Consider the following 23,232-nt stretch of genomic DNA (forward strand, 5'->3'; position numbering starts at 1 on the left):
AAGGTATTTTCTAGTTTCTCTAACAGTTTCTTTGATCTGTTGGTTATTTAGGAGTATAGTGTTCAATTTCCACACACTTGTGAATTTCCCAAATTTACTTCTGTTAGTGATTTCTGTTTCCATTCTGTTGTAGTCAGAGAAGATAATTAGAATGATTTCAGCCCTTTAAAATTTATAGAGATTTGTTTGGGGCCCTAGCATGTGGCCTGCCCTGGAGAATGTCCCACTGCGCTTGAGAAGAAGCTGCACTCTGTCGTTGGGTAGAGCGTTCTATGGATGTTCTTATGTCTGCCTGGTTTGTGGGGTTGTGCAGTTCTTAGAATTCCTTGTTGATATTCTTCTGCTTAGTTATTCTACTCATTGAAAGTGGAGTGTTGAAGTCGCAGATATTATTGTTGAACTGTCCATGTTTTCGGTCACATGTATCAGTTTTTGATTCATGCACTTTGGGGCTCGGTTGTTAACTGCCTATGTTAAGTTTATAATTGTTACATCTTCATGTTGGATTGACTCTCATTATAAAAATATCCTTGTCCCTAGTAACAAATTTTGTCTTAAAGTTCATTTTATACGGCATTAGTGTACAAATTCTACCTCCCTTTTGGGTATTGTTTGTATGGTATATCTTTTTTCATCCTTTTACTTTCAACCTATTTGTGTGTTTGAATCTACAGTATGTCTCTTATAGATGGCATAAGTTACGTCATGTTTGTTTATTTTGCCAATCTGTCTTTTGATTGGAACAGTTAGTCAATTTACCTTTACTGTAGTTACTGATAAGGGAGCATTTACGTCTGCCATTCGCTGTTTGTTTTCTGTATGTCTTATGTCTTTTTAGTTCTTCTTTTCCTGCGTTACTGCCTTCTTTTATGAAGATATTTTTCTAGCCTACCATTTTAATTCCCTTATTGTTTCTTTTACCATATTTTAAAAAGTTATTGTATTTTCTTAATGGTTGCCCTTGGGATTATAATTAACATCGTAAAAAGTTTTACTTTGGATTAATACCAACTTACAATTTCAAGAGTATACCAAAACTGCTCCAATATAACTTTGTTCCCTCTTTCTTCTTTGTACAACTATTTCATACACGTTATGTTTTTATACACTGTATGCCTACCAACACAGTTTTATGCTTCAGGCAGTTGTCTGTATAATCAGACACAAGAAAAGAGTTCCAAGCAAAAATACATTTATACTGTCTTTTGTATTTACCTATGGAGTGATATCTTCTGGTGTATTTTGTTTCCTCATGTGGATTGAGTTGCTGTCTGTGTCCTTTCATTTCAGCCTAAAGGATTCCCTTTAGTATTTCCTGCAGGTCAGGTCTACTAGTGATGAATTATTTTTTGTTTATCTGGGAATAACTTCATTTCTCTTTTATTTTTGAAGGATAGTTTTGCCGGATATACAGTTATTGGTTGACAGTCTCTTCTTTGGGCAATTTGAATATGCCACCCCTTGATTTCTGATAAGTACAGAATCCCTTGTGTACAATGGGTCTTTTTTCTCTGATGCTTTCAAGATTCTCTTTGTCTTTGGCTTTCAGCAGCTTGACTATGATGTGTCTAGGTATGGCTCTCTTCGAGTGTATCCTTCGTGGAGTTTGTTGAATTTTTTTGATGTGTAGATTAATATTTTTCATCAAATGTGGAAACTTTTCGATCGTTATTTCTTTAGATAGTCTTTCTACTTCTTTCTTTATCTCTCCCCTTCCCCTCTGGAACTCTGATAATATTTATGTTGGTCCGCATAGATGGTGCCCCTCAGGTCTCTGAGGCTTGGTAATTTACTTTGTTTTTTGGTTTGTTTGTTTATTTGTGTATTTTTTCCTTTCTCAGACTGCATAATCTTAATTGACCTTAAGTTTTCTGATTCTTCTGCTAGCTCAAGTCTGTTTTTATGCCCCACTAGTGAAGTTTTTATTCCAGTTATTGTGTCTTTCGACTCTAAAATTTCTATTTGGTTCTTTAAAAATAATTTATATCTATCAATATTTTCTGCTTGGTGAGACATTGTGCTCATACCTTCCTCTACTCTTTAGACATGCTTTCCTTTAGTGTTTTGGACATACATAATGGCTGATTTAAAGTCTTTGTTTAGTAATTTTATGACATGTGGGCTTCCCCAGGGACAGTTTCTAGTGACTGCTTTTTTTTTTTTCCTGTACATTGATCATACTTTCCTGTTTCTTTGTGTCTCATAATTTTTTGTTGACAACTTGCTTTTTAAAATAATGCGGCACACTGGAAATCAGATCCTGCCCCCTCTGCAGGGTTCGTTAGCATGTTATTTTTGTTACTGATACTGTTTAGTGACTTTTTGGGACCAATTCTCTGGTTTGTGTTCTCTGTGCTATACGACCGCTCAAACCTCTGCTTAGTCAGCGTAGTGGTTGGCTGGCGTTCGGACAGAGACTTCCTTAAACACCTTGAGCCAGTGCATTTCCCTGCCTCTGTGGAGGCTCGCTCTGCATGCTGGGGCCTGCCTTCCGTGTGCCAGGGGCTCACAGTCCTGCTTTGGCCTTTGCTTCCTGCTTGTGTAGAGCCTCAGGGTTTAGAAGAGCTGAGAGATCAGGGCCTTCTCAGGTCCTTCCTGGGCGCGCACGCATTTCTATTCATGCTCCTGGCATTTCTTGATTCTCAGAAATATCTCGGAGCCTTTCAAAGCCTGCTCTGGACTCTCTGTTCCCCAGATTTTCCTCTAAGTCTTCTGGTCATTCTCTTTTTAGCCCCAGTCGGTCATGCCGCCTTAGGCAGCTGCCATGTTCAGCAGTTGTCCCTTACTGTTTTTGACAAATGCCCCGGACATAGGACAGGGTGTAGTCTGAGTCAGTTCACATAAAGACAGGCCTTCAGAAGCTGCCAGACAGGTCAAATGGTGACAGTTCTCTGGGGCTGGCACTTCTGGGGCACAGTAAACCTTTCCGTCCCCTCCGATGGCTGTGAGGCTCCTGGTTTTCACAGCTACTGTAGCTGCAAGGTTGCTGGCGTTCAAGGCTCCCTTGGAGCTGAAGGGGGAGGATGGAGTTAGCGAAAGTTAAACCAGAACAGAAGTTACACTTACCACGATTCAGGCTTTTTTCTTAAATAAATGCTCCTCAGAATGTTGCAAGCTTTTAGTTCATTTCCAGAGTTCTGAAAAAGTTGATTTTTGACAATTTTTGGCAGCATTTTTGTTGCTTTTATGGAGGAGCAGATTTTCGGAGATCTTCACTCTGCAACTCCAAAAGTTAGCTCCCTATCAGCTCTTCATTAAGTGAGGCATCCTTGTGCAGGGAGCGTCTGCCGTGCACATGCTGTGTGCTCTCTTAATTTTGTCTCGTGTTGATTCTTCTTGTCTGTGTATTTGATGTCTTGAAATGGCCCCAACGGAGTGTTAAGGAGCACAGGTTACTGAAACCACTGGTCACAACTCTTGTTTTATTAGAAGTGAGTTGGATGCGATGCAAGCAGAATGCGTCGCAGACTCAAGATCACGCCGATCTGCCAGGTCCGTTTCTCACCTGCCAGTGGAGCTCATCTTTTGCAGGCTGCCCCACTTCGTACATTATCCGGCGATGAAGTAAATTCATTGTTCCCCTCAGTTAGGCTTGGAAGACAAAGCACTAATAGCTAAAACTGCCATTTCCTCTGGATACTGCTGGGATTTGAAATTCAGTCCAGGCATAACATTAATTTCTCTATATCAGATCTTACAGTGCTGGTTAACAGCTTGAGTTTCTGTTAAATATTTTTTAAGGTACACACTTAAAATCTAAGTTTTCACACATAATATAAATCTGAAGTCCTCACACAGCAGAAGTTTTGAGTCATGGATATTTATTTTATTATTGCTTTTATTTCAGAGGCCACTGGTTTCCAACTCTGTAAGATGGAAATACAAGTGCCTATTGGTAAAAAGTGAAGTGGCTCTGTTCTGACAAGCTGTGTACGATTGTATCTGTTAACATGTCATAGTGTGCATTTTTTTTCCTTTTCTCTATTTGCGTATTTTTCTCTTTCGTTATATAATACTTTAACCAAGTAGTCTAAAATGTGGTATCAGATGATAATACAACAATTTTGAAATCTTGAAAGAGAAAACTGGAAACATTTGCTTGTTGTTTTTTTTTTTTCTTCACCTCGGAGTGTTTTGTTAATGAGACATTTTATACTGCCATAAACCCAGGGCAATAATAAAGGTGTTGATTGATTTTTGGATGACAAGGGGCTTCTCTAATTGCAGGATTTGACACTTGTGTCACTTCTGCTGTTGTAGGTGAGCAAGACGTGGAAGGTGATTGCCGAAGATGAAGTGCTGTGGTACAGGCTCTGCCAGCAGGAAGGGCACCTTCCAGAGAGCAGCATCTCGGATTATTCTTGCTGGAAGCTCATCTTTCAGGAGTGCCGCGCCAGGGAACACATGTTAAGAACCAACTGGAAGGTAGGCCGTGGCCAATATCATTACCTGTAGGAGGATAGCCGAGAAGGACCCGGGAATCCACGCCTGGGACTCATCGCCGAGTCCCTCTAATTACAGCCCACGGGTAACTGCCAGAAGCAGAGAGAGAGGGGGGGATGGCGCGCGCACCCTCAGCTGTCGGTGACTTGTCGCCCATTTTGTTTGCCGTTAGAGCCTCGGCCCCCATTTCCAGCCCCGCTCTTCGGGAGCCGCCTGTTGTTCCCCGGGCGGGCGTGGAAGGAGCGTTAGAGATGCCGGCCACCTGCCCTCTGAGGAGCAGGGCTCCGATGCAGGGCTCCTTGCAGCCCCTCCCGCTTTCTCCGGCTCCCTGGGCGGACCAGGAAAGCAGACGCACCACCTGCATACCAAACAGGAGCTATTTCCAGTAAATGTTAAGTGGGAGATTATTAAATGTCTCTAAGTACTGTCTTCTCTTCCCTCCCATAACCTATTGGCTTGCTTCCATCACATTTATCACTTCAGAATCTCTACAGAAATATTAGATCACAGCTAAGAATTTTCACAGCGCAGTGTTTCTGTAGGAAGTAAGTGTCAAGAGCAGTGTTACATAAAGCTGCTGGAGGCAGGACGAGACAGCCGCGTGGCGGCCGTGCTTCTTCCCGCCCGAGCGCCCGGGCGTGCAGCCGTGTGCAGGGGTAGGGCCGTACTCTTTCCCCTCCCTTAAAGGTCAGTCCTAATGCACTTTGAGATTAACAGGCTTTTGCTCATTGCTGATGGTGACATATGGCCTGTGTGCCTGTCTGTCCCCAGTCACCTCATAACCTGATTAGTGACCGATACTCTTGATCCGGGCAACCTCACAGTTTCTAGCAAAGGTAGTGAGAGCAGGGGTCCTCTGATTCAGGGCTTCTCAACGCTCGTGCCAGTGACGTCAGGGCCAGACAGCTCCCTGTGGCGAGGGCTGCCCCCCGCGCTGTGTGGCATGCTGACCGGCCTCCGTCGTCTCTGCCTAGGACATGCCAGCAGCACTTTCTTTCTCTCCCAGCTGTGACAACCAAAGACATCTTCAGACATCTTCAGGGGTCCCCTGGGGACAAGATCGCTCCTGGTTGAGAACTGCCTTTACTAAGGAGAATGAGCAGAGCGATCCTTTCCTCCGCCATTAAGACATCACCACTAAGTATCAATAAAAGTCACGCTGCCCACAGTTCGCATCCTCACCCGGTAACAAATGCGGGTGGAGGGACCTGCAGCCCTCTTGCCTGTGTGCTTGAGTGGGGTCTGTGTGAGGGACATCGGTGAGAGCCAGGCCTGAGGGCTTGACGAAGCTGCTTAGATGGGGGCGGGGTGGGCAGAAAGCGAGGGTCTAATGCTGGCAGGAACGGCCGCAGTGTAAGCTGAGCTTGAGAGTTGGGCATTACTCAGGGCCCTTCTGTCGGGAAAGAAGGGGCACTCTTGAGACCTGTGAGCATGAGAGCTCCAGGCAGTCCGCGTGCCCTGGCTCCAGGTCAGGGACGTCAGACCCTGCAAGGGAGCGCAGTGGCTACACGTTTGCTTCCTCTTTGGTGTGAGAGGAAGCGAGGGCAGGAGCAGGGGCATCTTCCTCCTCTGGGCCGGGGATGGCAGAAGTGCAGGGGTTTAAAGAGCCGCCGCATAGCATCGGGCACTTATGAACAGTATACAAGTTACGCGCAGTTTAACTGAACGTCTGCTTATTGTTTTTCTCTGACAAGCACAAAGCCCCATGTTTGGTTAGTGCTCAATAAGGGGTTGTTGACTGAATGAACTGGGGTCAAGCTGCAGGCAGAATGTGAGAGGGGCTTCTCTTTGGAGTATCCTGGACCTATTTTTCTGACAATGTTGTAAAGGAGGACTACATAAATGAAGTATTCAGTAACAGATAGTGCATTAGCTGGAATCATGGCATTCTCGTTGTGATTCTAGAATGAGAGTCCTCCGAAAACAGGACAGGTAGGGAAAGCTGCTTGGCTTTATGTGCCTTTGCTCGCTTCTGCAGTGGGGCTCAGAGGCACCCTGCCCACAGGGTTGTGGGGAGGATGGCTAACAATCCGCCTGCAGAGTCTGGCCCTGGGATCAGCTAGCATTGCCTGGAGAGGCTCCCGGGCCTTTGCACGCAGACACCGTGGTTTGGTGCTGTTCGTGGTCGACCTCGGGATGGGTTGGGCAGGTAATCTGGTTTGCTATCTCCCAGGTCAGTGTCTAGGAAACCCAAGAAGGGACCCCGGGGCTCTCAGGTATTTATGCCCAGGAGCTGAGCTGTAAATGCATGAACTTCCATGGTCCTGCAGCACAGAGCCAGCATGGAAGTGATTGGATAAGCTGGCGGGGTGGCTGTAGTGTTCCTTCTCCTGGTGCCTGCTCTAACTCTCTTCTCTCTGGCCTCCTAGGATTTCTCCAAGGCCAGAACACCAGTGCGGGGCTGCAGCGCGGGGGCGGGGGCGGGGGCGGGGGCGGGGGCGGGGCCAGCAAGCCACCTGGCCGGAATCAATGAGCGCCGCGAGCGTGCAGGGCTTGCTTTCAGGCCCTCTCTTTTTCTGTCAATACCTTGTCCCTCAAAAAAGCTCTGCTATTCTTGTGATTTTTGGCTGTGGCCCTCACACAGATGACTCCCAAGTCCTTCCCCTCCATCCCCTTGTGTCCACTAGCAGGTCAGCTCCCCTTGGATGCCCCTCGGCCTTCGACGTGGCCTTTAAGTGAGACCATCACGCAGGTTGTCTTACAGAGTGCCTAGAATATAGCTACTCAGGTGTTGTTTTTAATGGGCTGGCTGTCATCAACTGTCTCCTAATAACACAGGAGTAAGAGTGGCTGCCGCTTACCGGACACTTGCTGTATGTTAACCGCTGCGCTCGGCCCTCGCACATGCAGTTTCTGACCCCGGGCCCGGTGTGGCCCAGCCGACGCGGCGGCTGGCGGGGAGCTCCGGTGCGCCTTGACTCGCGCCTGCTTTTGGCCTTGCTGTCCCGCTCCTCCTAGCACCTCATTTGTAAACACTTTGTACTCCTCAGATCCCCTTTGTTTTTATTTTAAAAGTTATTATTTTATGTGTATATTTGGATTGATCAAATTGCCATGGTACAAATAATCCAGAAGTCAGAAAAGGGCACGCAGTGGAAGAACATCTTTTTCTCACCTCTCTTCCCCGACCACTGGTCCCCGCTCTGGAGCAGCCAGTGGCCTGGGTTATAGGGTTCCCTTTAAATACTGCTTTCGTGAACCTCTGACCTCTCAGTCAGGATCAATGTCTTCTCTTCCTTTTCCCATCCTGATTTTTTTCTCTCTGTGTGTACCTGTTCATTTTATTCTGTGGGTTTTTAACAGGTAAAAATATCGTTAAATACTTTCTCCTCTCTGAACTGAACTTTTTAATACACTCCATACATTTCTTCAGATACTTGCGACATCTGTGGATTGTAGTTACTTGCGCTGACAGGTGGACCCCCTGTCCCCTTAGGGACAGGGGCTGCATCTCACACACCTGGGCCCTCTAGGTCAGTGCTTGGGGGGTGGGGGTGGGGTGTGTGTGTGTGTGTGTGTGTGTGTGTACACGTAAATGCTAATAGGCTCACCTATTAGTTGCCATCTTTGCCCTTTTGACTGTCTGGACACCTATGAACACAGTACCTGCCGTAAATTACTGTGGAGTGTCGGTGAAACTGGCATGCGTTGTCTCTGGCTGTGCCCCAGAATAACATGAACTGCACCCCCTTTTCCTTACACAGAACCGCAAGGGTGCCGTGAGTGAGCTGGAGCATGTTCCTGACGCAGTTTTATGTGACGTGCACTCTCACGATGGCGTTGTCATTGCTGGGTAAGCTAAAACAATCTTTCACTTAATGCTCTTTATCCGAAGTTCTTTTTGTTTTTCACGTGCCACTTTCTGAGTCCCAGGGACATGTCTTTCCTTGAGAGCACGTCCTTGCTTATAGGGGGCCCGTGTGTGAGAGGACTCTGTCCTCCAGCGCTCGAGGACGCTGCATTCGGTGGTGAGAAGTGAATGGCGCAGAGCAGATCTGTAATCCATTTGTCTCACGAGGTCTTTCCTGGCTTTAAAATCACTCTTGTGGCATGTTATGTTAGATTTTCATTAAGGCAAACAGTTTGTATTTTATGAAGACATAAAAAAGTCAAGCAAGAATAATAAGTGTTGGCACAAAGAGGTCCTGTTCTTATTCTCTTGTTCCGAAGCTTTTATTGTTGAGGAAGGACTGTGGCCACACACAGTCTTCCTTCCCCGCCACACAGTACATATTTGCTATTTAACTTGACCTGAAATAGGCTTTTTATTTGTCTCCATGGCCAAGAAATTTAATTTAGCTTCTGTAGATTCCTTTGGCTTCTGTTCTAAAAACCACTTTCATGAATTCTTCATATTTTACTACAGAGATGTGTTTATGTATTTCCATAATGTGTAATAAGATGATCAGTTGTTTTCCGTTTTTTGGGTTTTTTTTTTGTTTGGATGAAGATGTCTTGGACTAGATCCTCAAATTGCATCATTAATGCTATAGGACCCTTGAATCTATAGGACACTTGAGCCCACCAGAGACTTGACTGGCATTGGAGTGAGCCACCCAAGGGGGGTTACTACCTGGAAGAAAACAAAACAAACTTTAGGCTGAACAACTTAGTAGTGGGCAAGTTTTTCTGTAAGGGAAAAAAAGAATCTTCCGTTAAGAAAAATTCCTTAAAGAGCACCACTTGAATTGAAATTGCAGTGAGATTATTTGAATATTTTCTGGCATTCAGTGCTTGTGAAAAAGTCTTTTTTGCTTTAAACAAGATATGCTCAGGAGGGAACATGTTTTGTTTTGTTTTTTAGTTTTATTGTTTTATTTTATTTTTGTAAGTGCAGTGAAAAAAATTTTTTTTATTTTTAAATCGTGTTTATTCTAATTACAGTTGTCTCAATTTTCCCCCCTTGCTCTCCCCACCCACCCCACCCCTCCCCCTCTCCCATAGTCAATTCCCACTCCGTTGTTGTCCATGTACATAGGTCATTCATACAAGTTCTTTGTTTAATTCCTTCTCCTTCTTCCTACCATTGTCCTCCTTCCCCTTCCCCTCTGGTCACTTTCAGTCTGCTCTATGTTTCCTTGCCTGTGGTTTATTTTCTTGATTAGTTTATTTTGTTGAATAGATTCCACTTATATGTTAGATCATATGGGATTAGTCTTTCACTGACTGGCTTATTTCACTTAGCATAATACTCTCCAGTTCCATCCATGTTGTCGCAAAAGGTAGGAGTTCCTTCTTCTTCTTCTTTTTTTTAAAATGCAGATTGATTTTATTTTTTTATTTATTTTAAATGGCAAGATCCATTATAAAATATTAAAAAATTTAAATCCATTATAAAGTCTCAGCAATTAAAACAACATGACACCAGCACAGAAATAATCAAGTAGATCAATGAAATAAAATGAGCATTGTAGAAACAAACGTATATATCTAACAATGTAATATATGATTAAATTGATATTTCAAATCAATGGGGAAAATAAGGCTTATTCAATACATAAGGTGCATGGACAACTATTACTTGAAATAAAGCAAATACAGAGCCCTATTTCACCCATTATACAAAAAATATTCAGGTGAGTTAAAAATCAATAAGTAAAATCTAAGGAGTTTTAGGAGAAAATACAAAATAATATTTTTCCTACCCTGAAGTAACATATTCAAACCCAGAAGGCATAAAGTAAGATATTGAAAATATGGCCATATTAAACACTTAAGATTATATAGTAGTATATGTATAGAAAAAGTTAAAGGACAAGTAATAGAATAGGAAAGTATTTGCAACACATCTAAAAAAGGGTTAATAATGTTTTGTTTGTTTTTTTTAGGGAAAAAAGTCTACAAACATTTAATCAAAAAATGGATAAAGAATACCAAAAAATCATTTAAAGCTTTTTAAGAATAATAGAAATAGGCAAGAAATATACAGAAACAGGTTTAGTTTCAACAAATAATAAAGTAACAATTAAAATAACACATCATTGTCACAATCAGATTAATAAGTATTAAAATATTGGTAATACCAAGTATTGGTGACAGTGAAAGGAACTGGGTGTTCCTAGACTCTTTTTCTTCATTTTCTTAAAGCAGTCCCTTTAGCATGTCTTGCAATGCTGGTCTGGTGGAGATGTATTCTTTTAGCCTTCTTTTGTCTGGGAAACTCCATATTTCGCCTTCCATTTTAATTGAAAGCCTTGCTGGGTAGAGCAGTCTTGGTTGCAGACCTTTGCTTTTCATGACTTGGAATATTTCTTGCCATTCCCTCCTGGCTTGTAGTGTTTCTGTTGAGAAGTCAGCTGCTAGCCCTATGGGGGCTCCCTTCTATGTTACTACCTCTTTGTCCCTCGCTGCCTTTAGGATTCTTTGTTTGTCTTTGCTATCTGCCATTTTAATGATGATGTGTCTTGGGGTGGGCCTCATGGGGTTCCTCTTGAATGGGACCCTCTGTGCTTCCCGGACTTGGGTGATTTTTCCTCTCCTCCAATGAGGGAAGTTTTCCATCATTACTTTTTCAAACCGGTTCTCTATCCCTTCCTCCTGTTCTCCTTCTGGTATCCCTATTATATGGATATTATTACGTTTCAGGTTGTCCTGCATTTCCCTCAATGCCTCTTCATTCTTTTTGAGTCTCTTTTCATTTTCTTGCTCTTTCTGGGAGCTTTTTTTGTACCTTATCCTCCAGCTTGCTGATTCAATCCTCTGTTTCATCTAGCCTGCTTTTGATTCCTTCTACTGTGTTCCTTCATTCAGAAATTGTATTCTTCATTTCCTCTTGTCTCTTGTTGATAGTTTCTATGTCCTTTTTCACGCTGATATAGTTTGTAGTAAGTTCCTTGTAGTTTCCCTGTAGTTTTTTGTAATTCTCTCTGAGCTCACTGAGCTTCATTAGAACTATTGTTTTTAACTCAGTATCTGATAGTTTACTTACCTCTATTTCATTTAATTCTCTTTCTGGGGATTCCCCCTTTCCTTTTGTCTGGGGGGCGGGGTGTTTCTTTGTCTTCCCATTATTTGTGAGACTTCTTTTTGGCTTCTGTTTCTTAAATTGATCTGTTTTGATTTCCTGACTTTGTGGTGTGAATGCCTATGGTAGGAGACCGCTGTTTTTTCTTTCTGGATCTGTCTCTGACGATATCAAATGTTGACCCCGTCTGCCCTTAGGCAGTCTGTTTGAGACTTCCAGGAATCTACTGTCTGTGGCTGTCTTCTTCAGCTGTTAATCTGGTCACTCTGCACTAAACAGGCCATCTTAGAGACACCACAGGGCGGGGCAGAGTCCCTCCTGCGGGCGGGGTTATTGGGTCCTTTTTGTTGCTGCTCAGGGGCGTGGTCTGCCTGAGCCAGAGGGCTGCTGTCGCGTGGAGGAGGAGTCAGCACCGGGATCCCGCCAGCTACTCTCTCCGTTCTCTCCCCAAAGCGTTCCTCTCCAGTCTTTCCTCGAGTCTCTAGACCACTCTGGGCCCCCTTTAGCCAGGGATCTACTATCTGGGGCTGCTGCTCTGTACTCAGCAGGGCTGAGTCCCTCCTGGGGACAGGGGTATTGTGTCCTCTCTGTTACCACTTGGGAGTGGTCTGCCTGAGCAAGATGGCTGCTGCCGCATGGCGAATGAGTCAGCTCTGGGATCCCGCCAGCTACTCTCTCAGTTCTCTCCCCAAAGCCTCCTTCCCCAGTCTCTCCTCAAGCGTCTCTAGCCCACTCTACCCCCGCCTTTTCCGAAGTCCAGGGTAAGTGGCTGCAAATAAAAATTTATGTGTTGGTCCTTTAAACAGCTCTTTGCGTCTCCAGCCACCTGTCTTTGGCAGAGAGCAACCCTGCCACTTTTCGCAGCTGGCTGTTAATCTGTGTACTTTTTGGGCTCTGGTGCTGTAGGCTGGAGATCCCCGCTTATGGTTTAGGCCCCACTCTTCTCAGGGGGATCCAACTGGACATTTCAATATCCTTCTGGTGCTGCCACCCGTGGGCCCTCCGCCTGCCTTCTCGAGTCTCTACTGCCCTCGTTACCAGTTAGGTTGTGCTAAAGCTGATTCTTCTGTCTGTCCAACGTTATAAGGCTCCTCTCTGGCTAATGTTCAGTTGTTTGTTCCAGGTGATTTCTCCACAATTTGGTTGAAATTCCAGGTTGGTCCTGGGAGGAGGTCAGTGAGACTTCCACTAACTCCTCCGCCATATTGATGGTTCCTGAAAAATTTTTTTTAAAATTAGAGTTTACATTCAGCATGCTTTTGTATTAGTTTCAGGTATACAGCATAAAGGAACACTTTTGTTTAGCTTTTGTTTTCCTGGCCACAGTTTAGAGGTTAATGCCCTTCCTCAGAGCACGATAGAACTATTATTTTAGAAAGATTAATGGACCAGAAATCTGGAGCTCCATCCACCCAGGGGGCTTTGGACTTGTGCCCCTTGCTGCTCAGGTGTGGGCCCCAGAGCTCATGGTACATAACAAGGTCCTTTTCTCCCACCAGTTCTGAGAGTCCATGTTAACTGAGAAAGGGACAGATATCATTCTAGCTTGAAGGGGTCTCCTCCTGTGTCATAAGACCTTTGAGGACAGAATGTGGAGATTAGACTGAGAGAGTCATAAAAGAAATCAGAAATAAAGGAGGCTGGAATCTCAAAGGCCAATTATGAACTTCGTATCTGGCCATGGACCTCACAAAAGGCCGGCTGGTGCCAGTCCTTTTTTTCCTGCCCCTGTGTCCCCCGAGGCCTGCTCGACACTGCAGACCGTACCCACCCGGAGCAAAGCGATGGCAGAGCTGTGCGGATCGATATGATGAAACTTGATCTGCAGACCAGAGAGGCTCCTCACGGCTGCTGTCTCTGAGAGGACCTTAGTTTATGGCCTAGCATCAGATCCTTCATATCTTGCTTGTATGTAGAGCATCTTGTGTTTATCATTAAAATTTTATCTGGTGGTTACGATGCTTGTTTTCTGGGTCAGATCTTGAATCCCTTTTCATTTGAGACAGCGGTGTTTGTGGTTACCTCATTCCCAATCAATGTTGTATTCACCAGGCTTTCTCCAGTTATGTATCTCCAAGGAGCTTCTTAAAGAGACAGGGGCCACCTCATTGTTTCTTTCTCTTCTGCTTATCTTGTGTTTCTCATCCCCCTCCCCTCTCTTTTTTTTACACAAGTGGAATTTAGTTTGTGTAGCTAGAGTTAAATTATGTAACATTTTTGCATTTAAACCTATTAAGTATATTTCATATAACTGATGGTGAGCAAAGACTCTTGGAAAACCTCTTGCTTCTTTCTGTGCTTTCAGTCCTGTGTGTAAATATTCCTGGTGTGGAGTCATGTCATTTACGCCTAGACTCATTTTTGTTCAATTAGACTTACAGTTGACGCAATCTTGGTTCTTCCTCCTTCTTTTCGCACATATGCAGAGTAACCTTCTTTATGCTCATTCACTCGTGAACGCACCTGAGATACTCGAGCGCCTGTCAGGTGAGCAGCACCTGGCCCCCACGTTACTTACTCAAGGCTTGTTTTTCCCGCAGAGGAAACACGCATAATTCTCAAAGCTTTGCCCTTTCACATCTTTGCTTCCCTTACTCTCCCATGGATAATTTCCAGTTGTCTATTCCTGATGTTCTAAGTCCTTTGAAATTTGTTTTCAACCTACCTTTATCCTCACTACTCCATTCAGGGAAACTTTGGATTTTTCCATACTTTTCTAATTAGTTACCTCTGTCCCTACCTTTTTAAACATTGAAATGTAATTTACATACTGTAAAATTCACCCTTTTAAATTGTGTGCCAGCGATTTTTGGTATATTGACAAGGTTGTGTAACCATCGACTGTTATCTATGAGAATATTTGCATGACCTCCAAAAGAAACCCAGTCCCCATTCTTAAAAGGGGACTCGAGTCTTGTCCCGCCTGGCAGGTAGATGTCTCTAGTACTGTAGCGCATGAACTCCCTCCCTCCACACCAATATCTGCCGCCTGGAGAATGACCAGCTGTAGCTTATCGGCTGCGAATCACGTGGCTTCACAGTTTCCCCTTAACACTTTTGTTTTATGTTGTTGTTTTAACTCTACAGCTATCCATTTTTTCCAGTTTGTAAGCATCTTTTAAAACTGGAGGTGGCATGCAGTATTTCATTAAAAGCCCACAGTGCCGACACATTGTTCTGTCTGAGGGAAGCATTCAGACTTAATAAACAGACTGTCCCTGCCCCAGCCTGTATCCTATATTATGCGGGAAATTGGAGAAATTCCTAATTTCTCTTGTCTGTTCTCCGATTTCTTAGTTTTTTCAACTTAGAATCATACAGTGTTAAACCCAGACACACTTTAGGAGGTGAGCTATGCCCAAACCCTCATTTGTGTTTGTGCAGATGACCGAGGCCCTGCGAGGGCCGATGGGCCAGGCCTGGCGCCCCGCCCCGCTGTGCTGCCCTCCACCCCCGCCGCGCCCCCACCGCGCCCCCACCGCGCCCCACCGCGCCCCACCCCCGCAGGGCCCGCACAGAGCGGGCGCAGGGCTGCCGTCGCCAGGCCACTCCCACGGCTTGTCTGTTACAGTGTCATTTTGGTTTTTCTTCTGTGGCATCTTTCTTTTCTCTTAAAATAAAAGCAGCAATAAAGTCATGCTTCTGCAAAACTGTTAGAAAGTGAAGAGACAGCCACGTAAATCTTTGTATGCTAACACAGCCCATTCAGTTTTAGGTGTGTGTGGTTTTTTTCAAAAGGCTTTTTTATACATATTTTTACATAACATAATCATAGCCTACATTACATTTTTGGCTTTTTTCTCCCTCACTGAACTAACGAAGTTTCTTGCATGTTATTACATACTTGTCATTACATTCTTTGATTTGTTGCAAAAGCTCCTAGGATGTAATTATATCCTGATTGTCTTATTCATTTCTCTAGTACTAGACATTAAAGTCATGTTTTTGTGTTTCGTTATATAATATACATATTTTCTGTGTAGAGGTTTGCAGGGTTTTCCCCTTTTTAGTACTACAAATCTTCTGTATTTAAAAGCTATAAAACACATGCTCGCTGCAGAAACTTCGGATTCCATAAAAGTGTGCAGACTAAAGAGTCAAAGGGCTTCTATTGTCCTCCCTACTCCGTTTTCCTAGGCGAAGTCCCATTAGTGAAATGACTAGATTTACGAGAATTAATTTTTAGACTTTCTGATTAAATTATTTTAGATTACCTCGTAACACTCAACTTCTTTCTAACTGGTTTGAAGTCTCTAAACCGTCTCTCAAGCCTGCTTCCCTGAATAAACCTGCTTTCTATCAATACCATAAATAACCAGAGTACATGCCCCTTTTTTCCTCTCCAGTCTTAACCTCCCGGAGTCTGGCTTCTGTCCCAGCCCCTCCACTGAGCCACCCGCTCACAGGTCACACATGATCCTGTGCCCTTCAGCCTCTTGGCACTGTTTGACCTTACTGACTGGACCCCTCTAAGATGTGGGGACCCTGTGTTGAGCACCTTTGTGCCTCAGAGTCTAACCCCAGGCGCAGCGCCCAGGAAGCTCCGAGGGGTGTGTGTATGGAAGGAAAGTGTGCACTTCTGAGACTCCGCCGGTTCCGGGCCTCCCCACGCCCGCCCCTGACCAGCCCGCCTCTGCCCTGGCCTTCGTCTGGCCTTTCTCTGCTCTCTTTTGGTCCCTTAGCAGTGATATGCAGATTCCCAGAGAGCACCTGAGCCAGCTGTTCTCTTTGCTCGTTAGGGAAGTGAAGTTCCTTCACCTGTGACTAAGTCATTCACACACAGCCTTTACTTTGACTTTCCAGTTAAAATTTCCCATTTCTTTAACTTGAGAAGGATTTGTGTTCCGAAGCCACCCACGTCTATACGCTAAGCCCCCTTCTGCTGCTCCCCGAGTCCGGCCTCTGGCTACACTGGTGACCTGACTGGTGGCCTGAAACGCGCTGAGGTCCAGTGCGTGCCTCCTTGTATTTAGGGAAAGAGATGTTGCTAGGAAGTTTGTTGATAATAAGTGATTAGAAAGTGTGTTTTTTGTGTCTTCATTTTATTTTAGCTTTTGTGGTTGACAGCTCTGAGAACTTCAGAATGTTTTTCAGATTATGTTTGTCATTGAGGAAGAAGAGTAGAGGGGACGGGGAGAGGGATGCGTCCCTGGCCTGTTTCGTGGCGCCCAGGCTGTTCTCCCCACTGCCCGCTGCCCCCCCCCCCCGCCCCCGCCTTGCCCTGTGGAAGTGAAGGGAGTTGAATACAGATGACATCATGAGTTCAGAAAGGTCACAGTGTAAAACCTGAGAGGCAGGTCTAGGTACAATTTGCCAGTTCATTTGCTTTACTGCCACCTAGTGAAGGAGAGCTCCTCAGGTAAAGCTGCGGGAGGAAGTCGAGGTTTTCCCCTTTTTAGTTCTACAAATCTTCTGTATTTGTAGCCGGGTGAACCATTAGGCGATGAGGTCACCGAAAGCTTGTACCAGATGCCCAGGAGCGAGGCGGTGGTTTGCAGTGTGCCCCCTCCGCCCACTTACTCAAGATTCCTAAGCCAAAGCGCCAGTCTGCACAAGAAAGCACACTTTTCTGTTTACATTACTGGACCGGTTCCTTCCCTCACTTCCGGTTTAAGAAGTATCAGGCACCCACTTTGTACTGAGCCTTTTCTCAGTTCTCCTAAACATTTACCTCCCTTGTTTCCCTTTGACAAGATCTGCCTTTTTAGGGTGTGGTCCCGCCTGTACCGGAGCAGCGTATCCCCATTCTCCTCTGCCCGGTGGGGTTGGAGGGAAAAGCATATCGTTTAATGTTGCAAATAGTAGCTCTCCTCTTTTGCAAAAAGATATTCGGTTGTCCCATTGGGCCTCATGCACTTTCATCTGTCTCCACTCCTCGAAGCAAGTGCATCCAAGCGGGCAGACGACAAAATGCGCCCGCTCTCTCCGGCAGCCCGGTGGCCTCTGGCTGTCGTGCTGGCTCTCACCTTTACTGTCTATCGCTGTCCACAGCACCCCGACATCAGAGTGGAGAGGGATTCCAGTCTTCTGTAGACAGGAAGCAGAATGCTGAGCTGCTGGGTTATACATGCACAATTTGAATTCTGAGTCTCTAGTCAGTTCAGCTTGCCTGGGGGCGCCTACAGTGCAAGGTGTCATTGTTTATAACTTAGAGCCGTTAGAAAATATTGGTCAAACATAGGTGTGCACCTAAGATAACTTGAAATACCTTGCTTTCAGTCATTTTTTCTCCAGTTTTTCCAGTAATTAAAAATGTGCCTTTGTATTGACCGTGTACCATGCCAAAATATGGCTTTGATTTGAAACAGTGTACATTTGCCCTGAATTGTAAAATATTTTCTAGTCAGGAGCTGAGGACTTCAACAACAGTGTTTTTAATACTCTGCTAGTTTCATGTGAATGTATAAAAAATGGATCATGCCTGGGACTGTTTTGAGGCTTTTCAGATAACAGATGCTTTTTAATGCAGACTGGTGATGAAAGCTGAGTTGGACAAATGTCACCCCATATTTATGCTTACTAAAGACATACTTTTTTCTCCTTTTTTTAAAAAAAACTTTTTCTCTTGACAGTTTCCCTTTCAGCCTCGTTTAGTATTGATTTTGTGCTGCTGCGTATTATGACATGGGCTGCTTCGCATAAGGAATTCGATCATTACCCGTTAGGGACTTCTTTTTTAAAATACTTTTAAATTTATTTATTTTCTGCTGTGAGGTGCACATGCTCTTCTGGTAAATAAGTCTGAGGTAAGATATTGATAAGAGACTAGAGGAGAGCATTACATTCATTTTGCCCTTAATGAAGGAGCTCCAGAATGTCCTTAATAAATACTGGTGAACTCCTGGCTGCATTTACCCATCGCTGGTTCTCCAAGGAATAATGGGAAGGGCCACAGCTACAATAACTCTGCATAATCATCATTGACTCGGACTCTATTGATTGTGATTAACCAAGATGTATGGAAAACAGTTTTAAGTGTGCAGTGCCTGTATCTCGTAAGGTCCATTAAGATGTTCATTATTTTTCAATTGATGCGTCTTAAGCTGCACTTGATGTTTGTAGGAGTGCATTTCCACAAAAAGACTGCACTTTGGGATTGAGTTCATTTTGTTAATTGCATAATACAACACAGTCATGTTTCATAGAAAACAGTAAATACTCTTAATTTCATTGATTTGTAATCTTTGGTATTGGTAACAAAAGCATGGAGTCTGTGAATGGTTCTTAAAACCTCCACATGTTAAGGGAATAATTGTTTCTTGAAATGTGGGTGCTGCACTTTTTAGGGGCCTCTGCTTATTGCTCCGTAGCCTTTCAACCGCTGCACCTTGTAAGTTTAAGTCGGTAGATTCATCCGATCAACACTTGTAAGCCCCGGTGGGTGCTGCAGACTGTCCCCTGCTCACAGCGGGCTGAGGGATACAGTCACAGGCGGCTGCAGAGCAGTGTGGGGGTCGCCAGGGGGGCACCGGCACGCCCGAGGGGCAGCTTGGACGGGCTCAGCGTGGGCCTGGCTCTCCCCTGGGGAGTGGCTTCTCAGCTGAGCTGGGGAGGGTGCTGAGGAGTTGGCCAGGGGAGCTCAGCGTGGGGCAGAGATGCAGACAGCTGGCACACAGCCTGCCCCCCTCACTCCCGGCCTCCGCTGGGCTTTGAGACGACCCGGGACAGCACTTGTTGTCCTGGTCATCCGGATGGAGAACAGCTGCAGAGTCCTGCTCAACTCAGGGCTGTAGGTAGCCACCACCAAGTTACTGGATGTGACACACAAATGAAACCATTTCGGCTGCTCCTGGCCTGAGGCCTCCCAGCAGGGCTCCTTTGACAGCCGTGAATACCTGAGCAGGACAGAGTGGTGGCCTTGTGTGGGGGCGGCTGCATGAACGGGCCATGTAGGAAGAAGTCTCACCACCTGTTCCGTGCGCCTTCCCACCTCGCCTGTGCAGCAGGTGCGGGAGGCGCCCCTGCATCTGCCAGCCGCACCTCTTGCCCGCGCCCTGAGCTTTGCGTTGTTCTTGTGGGCTTCTTGCCTCCCAATTGAGAGATGGCGGTGGAATGGATGCAGTGGGGTCAGGCAGGGGCTGTGTCCTGCAAGTCTGACTCATGCTACTGGAACCAATAAATTCCTTATATTGCACTTAAATGGGGAGGCTTCCTAAAAGCTGTATTTGTTTAAAGACACTGGCATCTGAAGAGGTGGAGGGGCTCGTTGGCTAAGCGGCAGGCCACTGCTTCGATCCCTCCTGTGCCTCTGAGGTGTTCCTTGTGGCCTCGCGGGAGCCACGTCACCTGACTTCCAGTGGTTCTTAAACCCACGCAGCGTCCAGGCCGCTGTGAACAGCCTTGGAAAAATCGTCCTTAGCACAGAAGCATGGGCACCTGGAAGCAAAACAGACCCGCGCTCCCAGCTCTCCCAGCCCTGCCGGGCATTCACACCCTCTAGAAGAAAGGTTGGAGGTTGTTTCTAGCTGTGTGCCTTCTTTTTCTTCTGGTTAGTCCAAATCAGTAGTCTGCTGGTTAGAAACACTAGTCAGTGAAAGCTTTTTGGTGATAAATCATTTTAAATTGGCAATTGCTCTGGTGTGCTGAGCTCGAGAGGCCTTATTCCCATTCTTTGAACAAAATATCAGCCGTGGTCTCTGACCTATTTATTTCAGGGGTTAAGTCAGCCTTGCCAACCATAAAAAAAGACAGAGGAGGTGTACAGTTTCACCGGCCCATGCCATGGGCTGGGACGTCCGTCCTCGTTTGGAAAAGGCTGCTGCTTCAGTTCTTCTTTAGTGTTCTTACCTCAGCTCGCATGTTAGTTGCAGTTGTACTTTGCATAGGCACTAATTAGAGAGCCATCAACATTGGGGTCCAAAGCCTCACTGACAATGCAACTGTCATAGTGGTGTCTTAATTGGTTGAGCGTAATTGTCATTAGGCAGCGATAAAGACATCTGGAGCTCTGGAGAAAAATCAACCTTTTCTCCCTGCCCCGCTTTGCTGTCTGTTCTTGCGTCTCCCGGCCAAGGTTGGTAAGTGCTTTTAGATCGCGTTTAGGGTTTTGGTCCAGGCCCCTCTGCCCCAACCAGTGCTCTCCCCTGGTGAAAACGCTGGTTTCTTTAGCACTGAGTCCGACTGCCACCACTGCGATTGCTTTCGCTGTGTTCGATTTTAGAACCTACAGCTGAGTCATCACTCAGTACCTGCTGAAATAGGCTATTTATTCCCTGTTCTCATCATAAAAGAGACATAAAGTCTCTTACGGCTTGCTTCCTGAGTCATTTCACAGCAGAGCGCTTGTGTTATCATGCTCTTTGGCCATGAAGAGTAGAGTTAATTTAAATGGATATCTGTGGAGAAGTTCATGTTTACCGAGATAATTTAGCTTATCCTGTGTTTTATTGAGACATTTTAATCAGTTTAGAAATACATGCAACAAGTCTACTGCACACCACTGTGTGTTCTGGGTGTCTCTCAGATTGTTGGCACTGGAAGGTGAGCAGCAGATATGAAAGCGGGTGCCACTCAGACCACTCGAGCTGTTACTTGTGGATGTCCCCTTTCGATCACCATTTATTTACTATTAGCTGTGCGCAAGGCCCCTGACAGACTATGGCATTGAGATAGGGCCTTCGCAAGGACCTTATAGTCAGATCGAAGAGCCATCACATTTAGCGGTGAAGGCCATTTCTTCAGATTGGGGCATAGCAGTTGAGTCCGAGAAGGCTTCATGGAGGAGGAGAGCCGTTGCTGGACCTTGAGGAGTTGGTAGGTTTGAGGTAGGTTGGAGGTCCTCGGCCTTGGCTGCACATTGGACACATGGATGCCTGGTTCCAACCCCAGAGTCAGATTTAATTGACCTGGGGGTGCTTGGATATCGGGAGTCTGAAAGGCACCCCGGGTGATTCTGTAGTGTGCGGTTGAGGTTGAGACCCACTGGGCGGGGTGAGGAGGAGGGAAGGTGATGAGAAGGTGCCATGAACCGAGTGTCAGAGGCAAGCGTGTGTGGAAGCCAGTGAATGGCAGGCCTGTCTGAGGCTGGCCCACGCTGAGGAGGAGAGGAGATGCGGCTGGGATGAGGAGGGACACTAGTTTGTGGCGTGTTCTCAGTGCTAGGCTAGTAATTAAACCTTCATTCTGTAAGGTGTTCAGACCTAAGTGTTGCATTCATAGAGGACTTTCCCAGGCGTCCACCGCTCTTCTTGTCTGACTATTTGAGTCACCAAACCCACAACTGTGAGCAAGACCAGCCCCGACCGCAGAAGCTTGTCGGTTTGCTGGGGAGATGAACAGTCAGATGATCACACGCATGCGTGCACACACACAGTTGCCCCAAGAGTGCGTCTAGGCTGCTGTCACGGTGCAGACCACGGTCTAGCGCGGAATAAGGGGGAAAGGGAGGACAGGGCATGGAGTCCAGCGTGTCTGAGGAGCGGGCTTGTGCAGGGTTGGCTGGAGGTGGGGGAGGCTCAGCGGGGCTGCCGTGGTGCGGCTGTGAGGGGCGAGGGATTTAGACTCAAGCGGCATTCCTGGGAATGGGAAAAAGAAAGGGCGTGGCGACTGGACCGTGTGCAGCAGGTGGGTGGTGAGCGGAAAAAACCCCAGCCCACTGGCAAAAATGAGGAATCCAGCAGCAGGCTCATTTGGGGGTGAACTGGGAGATTTCGAGGAGAGCTTCCATTCAGCTTTAGGCCTGGGAAGGTGCAGTGCGTGGGGCAGCTTCAGGGATGGGCGTTCACCGACGTGGCATCGGCAGGGTTCCGCGTCCCGTCTGGTGGGGGTTGCTTTACCTGGGCGCTCACTGTGTGAAGGGGCCCGGGGGTCGGTGCAGCTCAGCCTCTGGCGTTCTCTCCTCAGCACCCCTCTGCTCCCCACCGCGGCCCCTAAAGGCTGCCTCCAGGGGCCACTTGAAGGCCCCTGTTGTGGTCCCATGTGCAGGTAATAAAAAACAGAGCGACCGAGACTGATGGAAAGGAAGCACGTTTCCTGGTTTGTGCACTTCTTTTTCCCCAAATTCCTTAGATCCCTGGCCCCTCAGATTCCCTGTTTTCCTTTCACTCACCTTCTCTGAATTTTGGAAAGACGGAGCCATCCTTTTCACCTTTCTTCCCTGAATTGCCTAGTTCCTTTCACTTAGAATCTAACCTCAAGAATCTACACACGGCCTAGAAATCCAGACACGTTTTTTCTGTTCAGTGTCTCTAGCGAAGCGAGCGGCCTCACCCCAGAGACCAGCTGCGCCATTCCCGGGAGGTCAGGGTGTGCCTGGAGGGCTGCTGCAGCGGGTAGGAGCACTCGCCCAGGGCCCTCGGCAGGAAGGGCGGCCTGGGACGCAGCCGGCAGCCCCGGAGCCGGCAGCTGCCGCCGGCTGCCCTCGCCGGCCGCCCTCGCCCGTGCGTGGAGTGAGCACTGCTGCTTCCTGGAGGACCGGCGGTCAGACAGAGGCCTGTCAGTCCAGTCCTGGGAAGCACGGGGCTCTTGCTCGGCTCTCGGGTGCTGCCTGCAGGGAGAGAGCCTAACTCTCCACCCTGGAGAATTTGTGACAGCGTGACCTTTGTGACCTTTGAATTACGCAATACATGTATTTACTGTTAATTAATAATTAGAGAGGCTGCTTACTGCATTTAGTAAATGAAGCACTCCCGAATCCGGGTATTCTTAGTTTGTTAAGAAGTCTCACGTGAGAAATTGACCCATAACTTCTTCATAATGAATCATGCCATAGATTTCAGTAATTAAAGAAATCTCAGAGGTTATGCTTTTAACATGGGGTCAAGGAAACCCTGAAAGAACAATGGCTTGGGCCTCGGGAAGACTGCAAACCCCCTTAACTTGTCTTT

The 23,232-nt window shown here is 46.2% G+C and overlaps 1 protein-coding gene across 1 annotated transcript in view; it reads left to right on the forward strand.

Moving 5' to 3' along the window:
• FBXW8 (F-box and WD repeat domain containing 8) overlaps positions 1 to 23,232 on the forward strand; it is a 104,037-nt gene that overhangs the window by 22,486 nt on the left and 58,319 nt on the right. Inside the window, exons 3-4 of the mRNA XM_054594256.1 lie at positions 4,261 to 4,425; positions 8,148 to 8,236. Of these exons, the coding sequence (XP_054450231.1) occupies positions 4,261 to 4,425; positions 8,148 to 8,236 (254 nt within the window). The remainder of the gene's footprint in view (positions 1 to 4,260; positions 4,426 to 8,147; positions 8,237 to 23,232) is intronic.

This window comes from Pteronotus mesoamericanus, unplaced genomic scaffold (assembly GCF_021234165.1).
Source record: "Pteronotus mesoamericanus isolate MK-2021 breed Mesoamerican mustached bat unplaced genomic scaffold, CSHL_Meso_final scaffold_507, whole genome shotgun sequence".
NCBI lineage: Eukaryota > Metazoa > Chordata > Mammalia > Chiroptera > Mormoopidae > Pteronotus > Pteronotus mesoamericanus.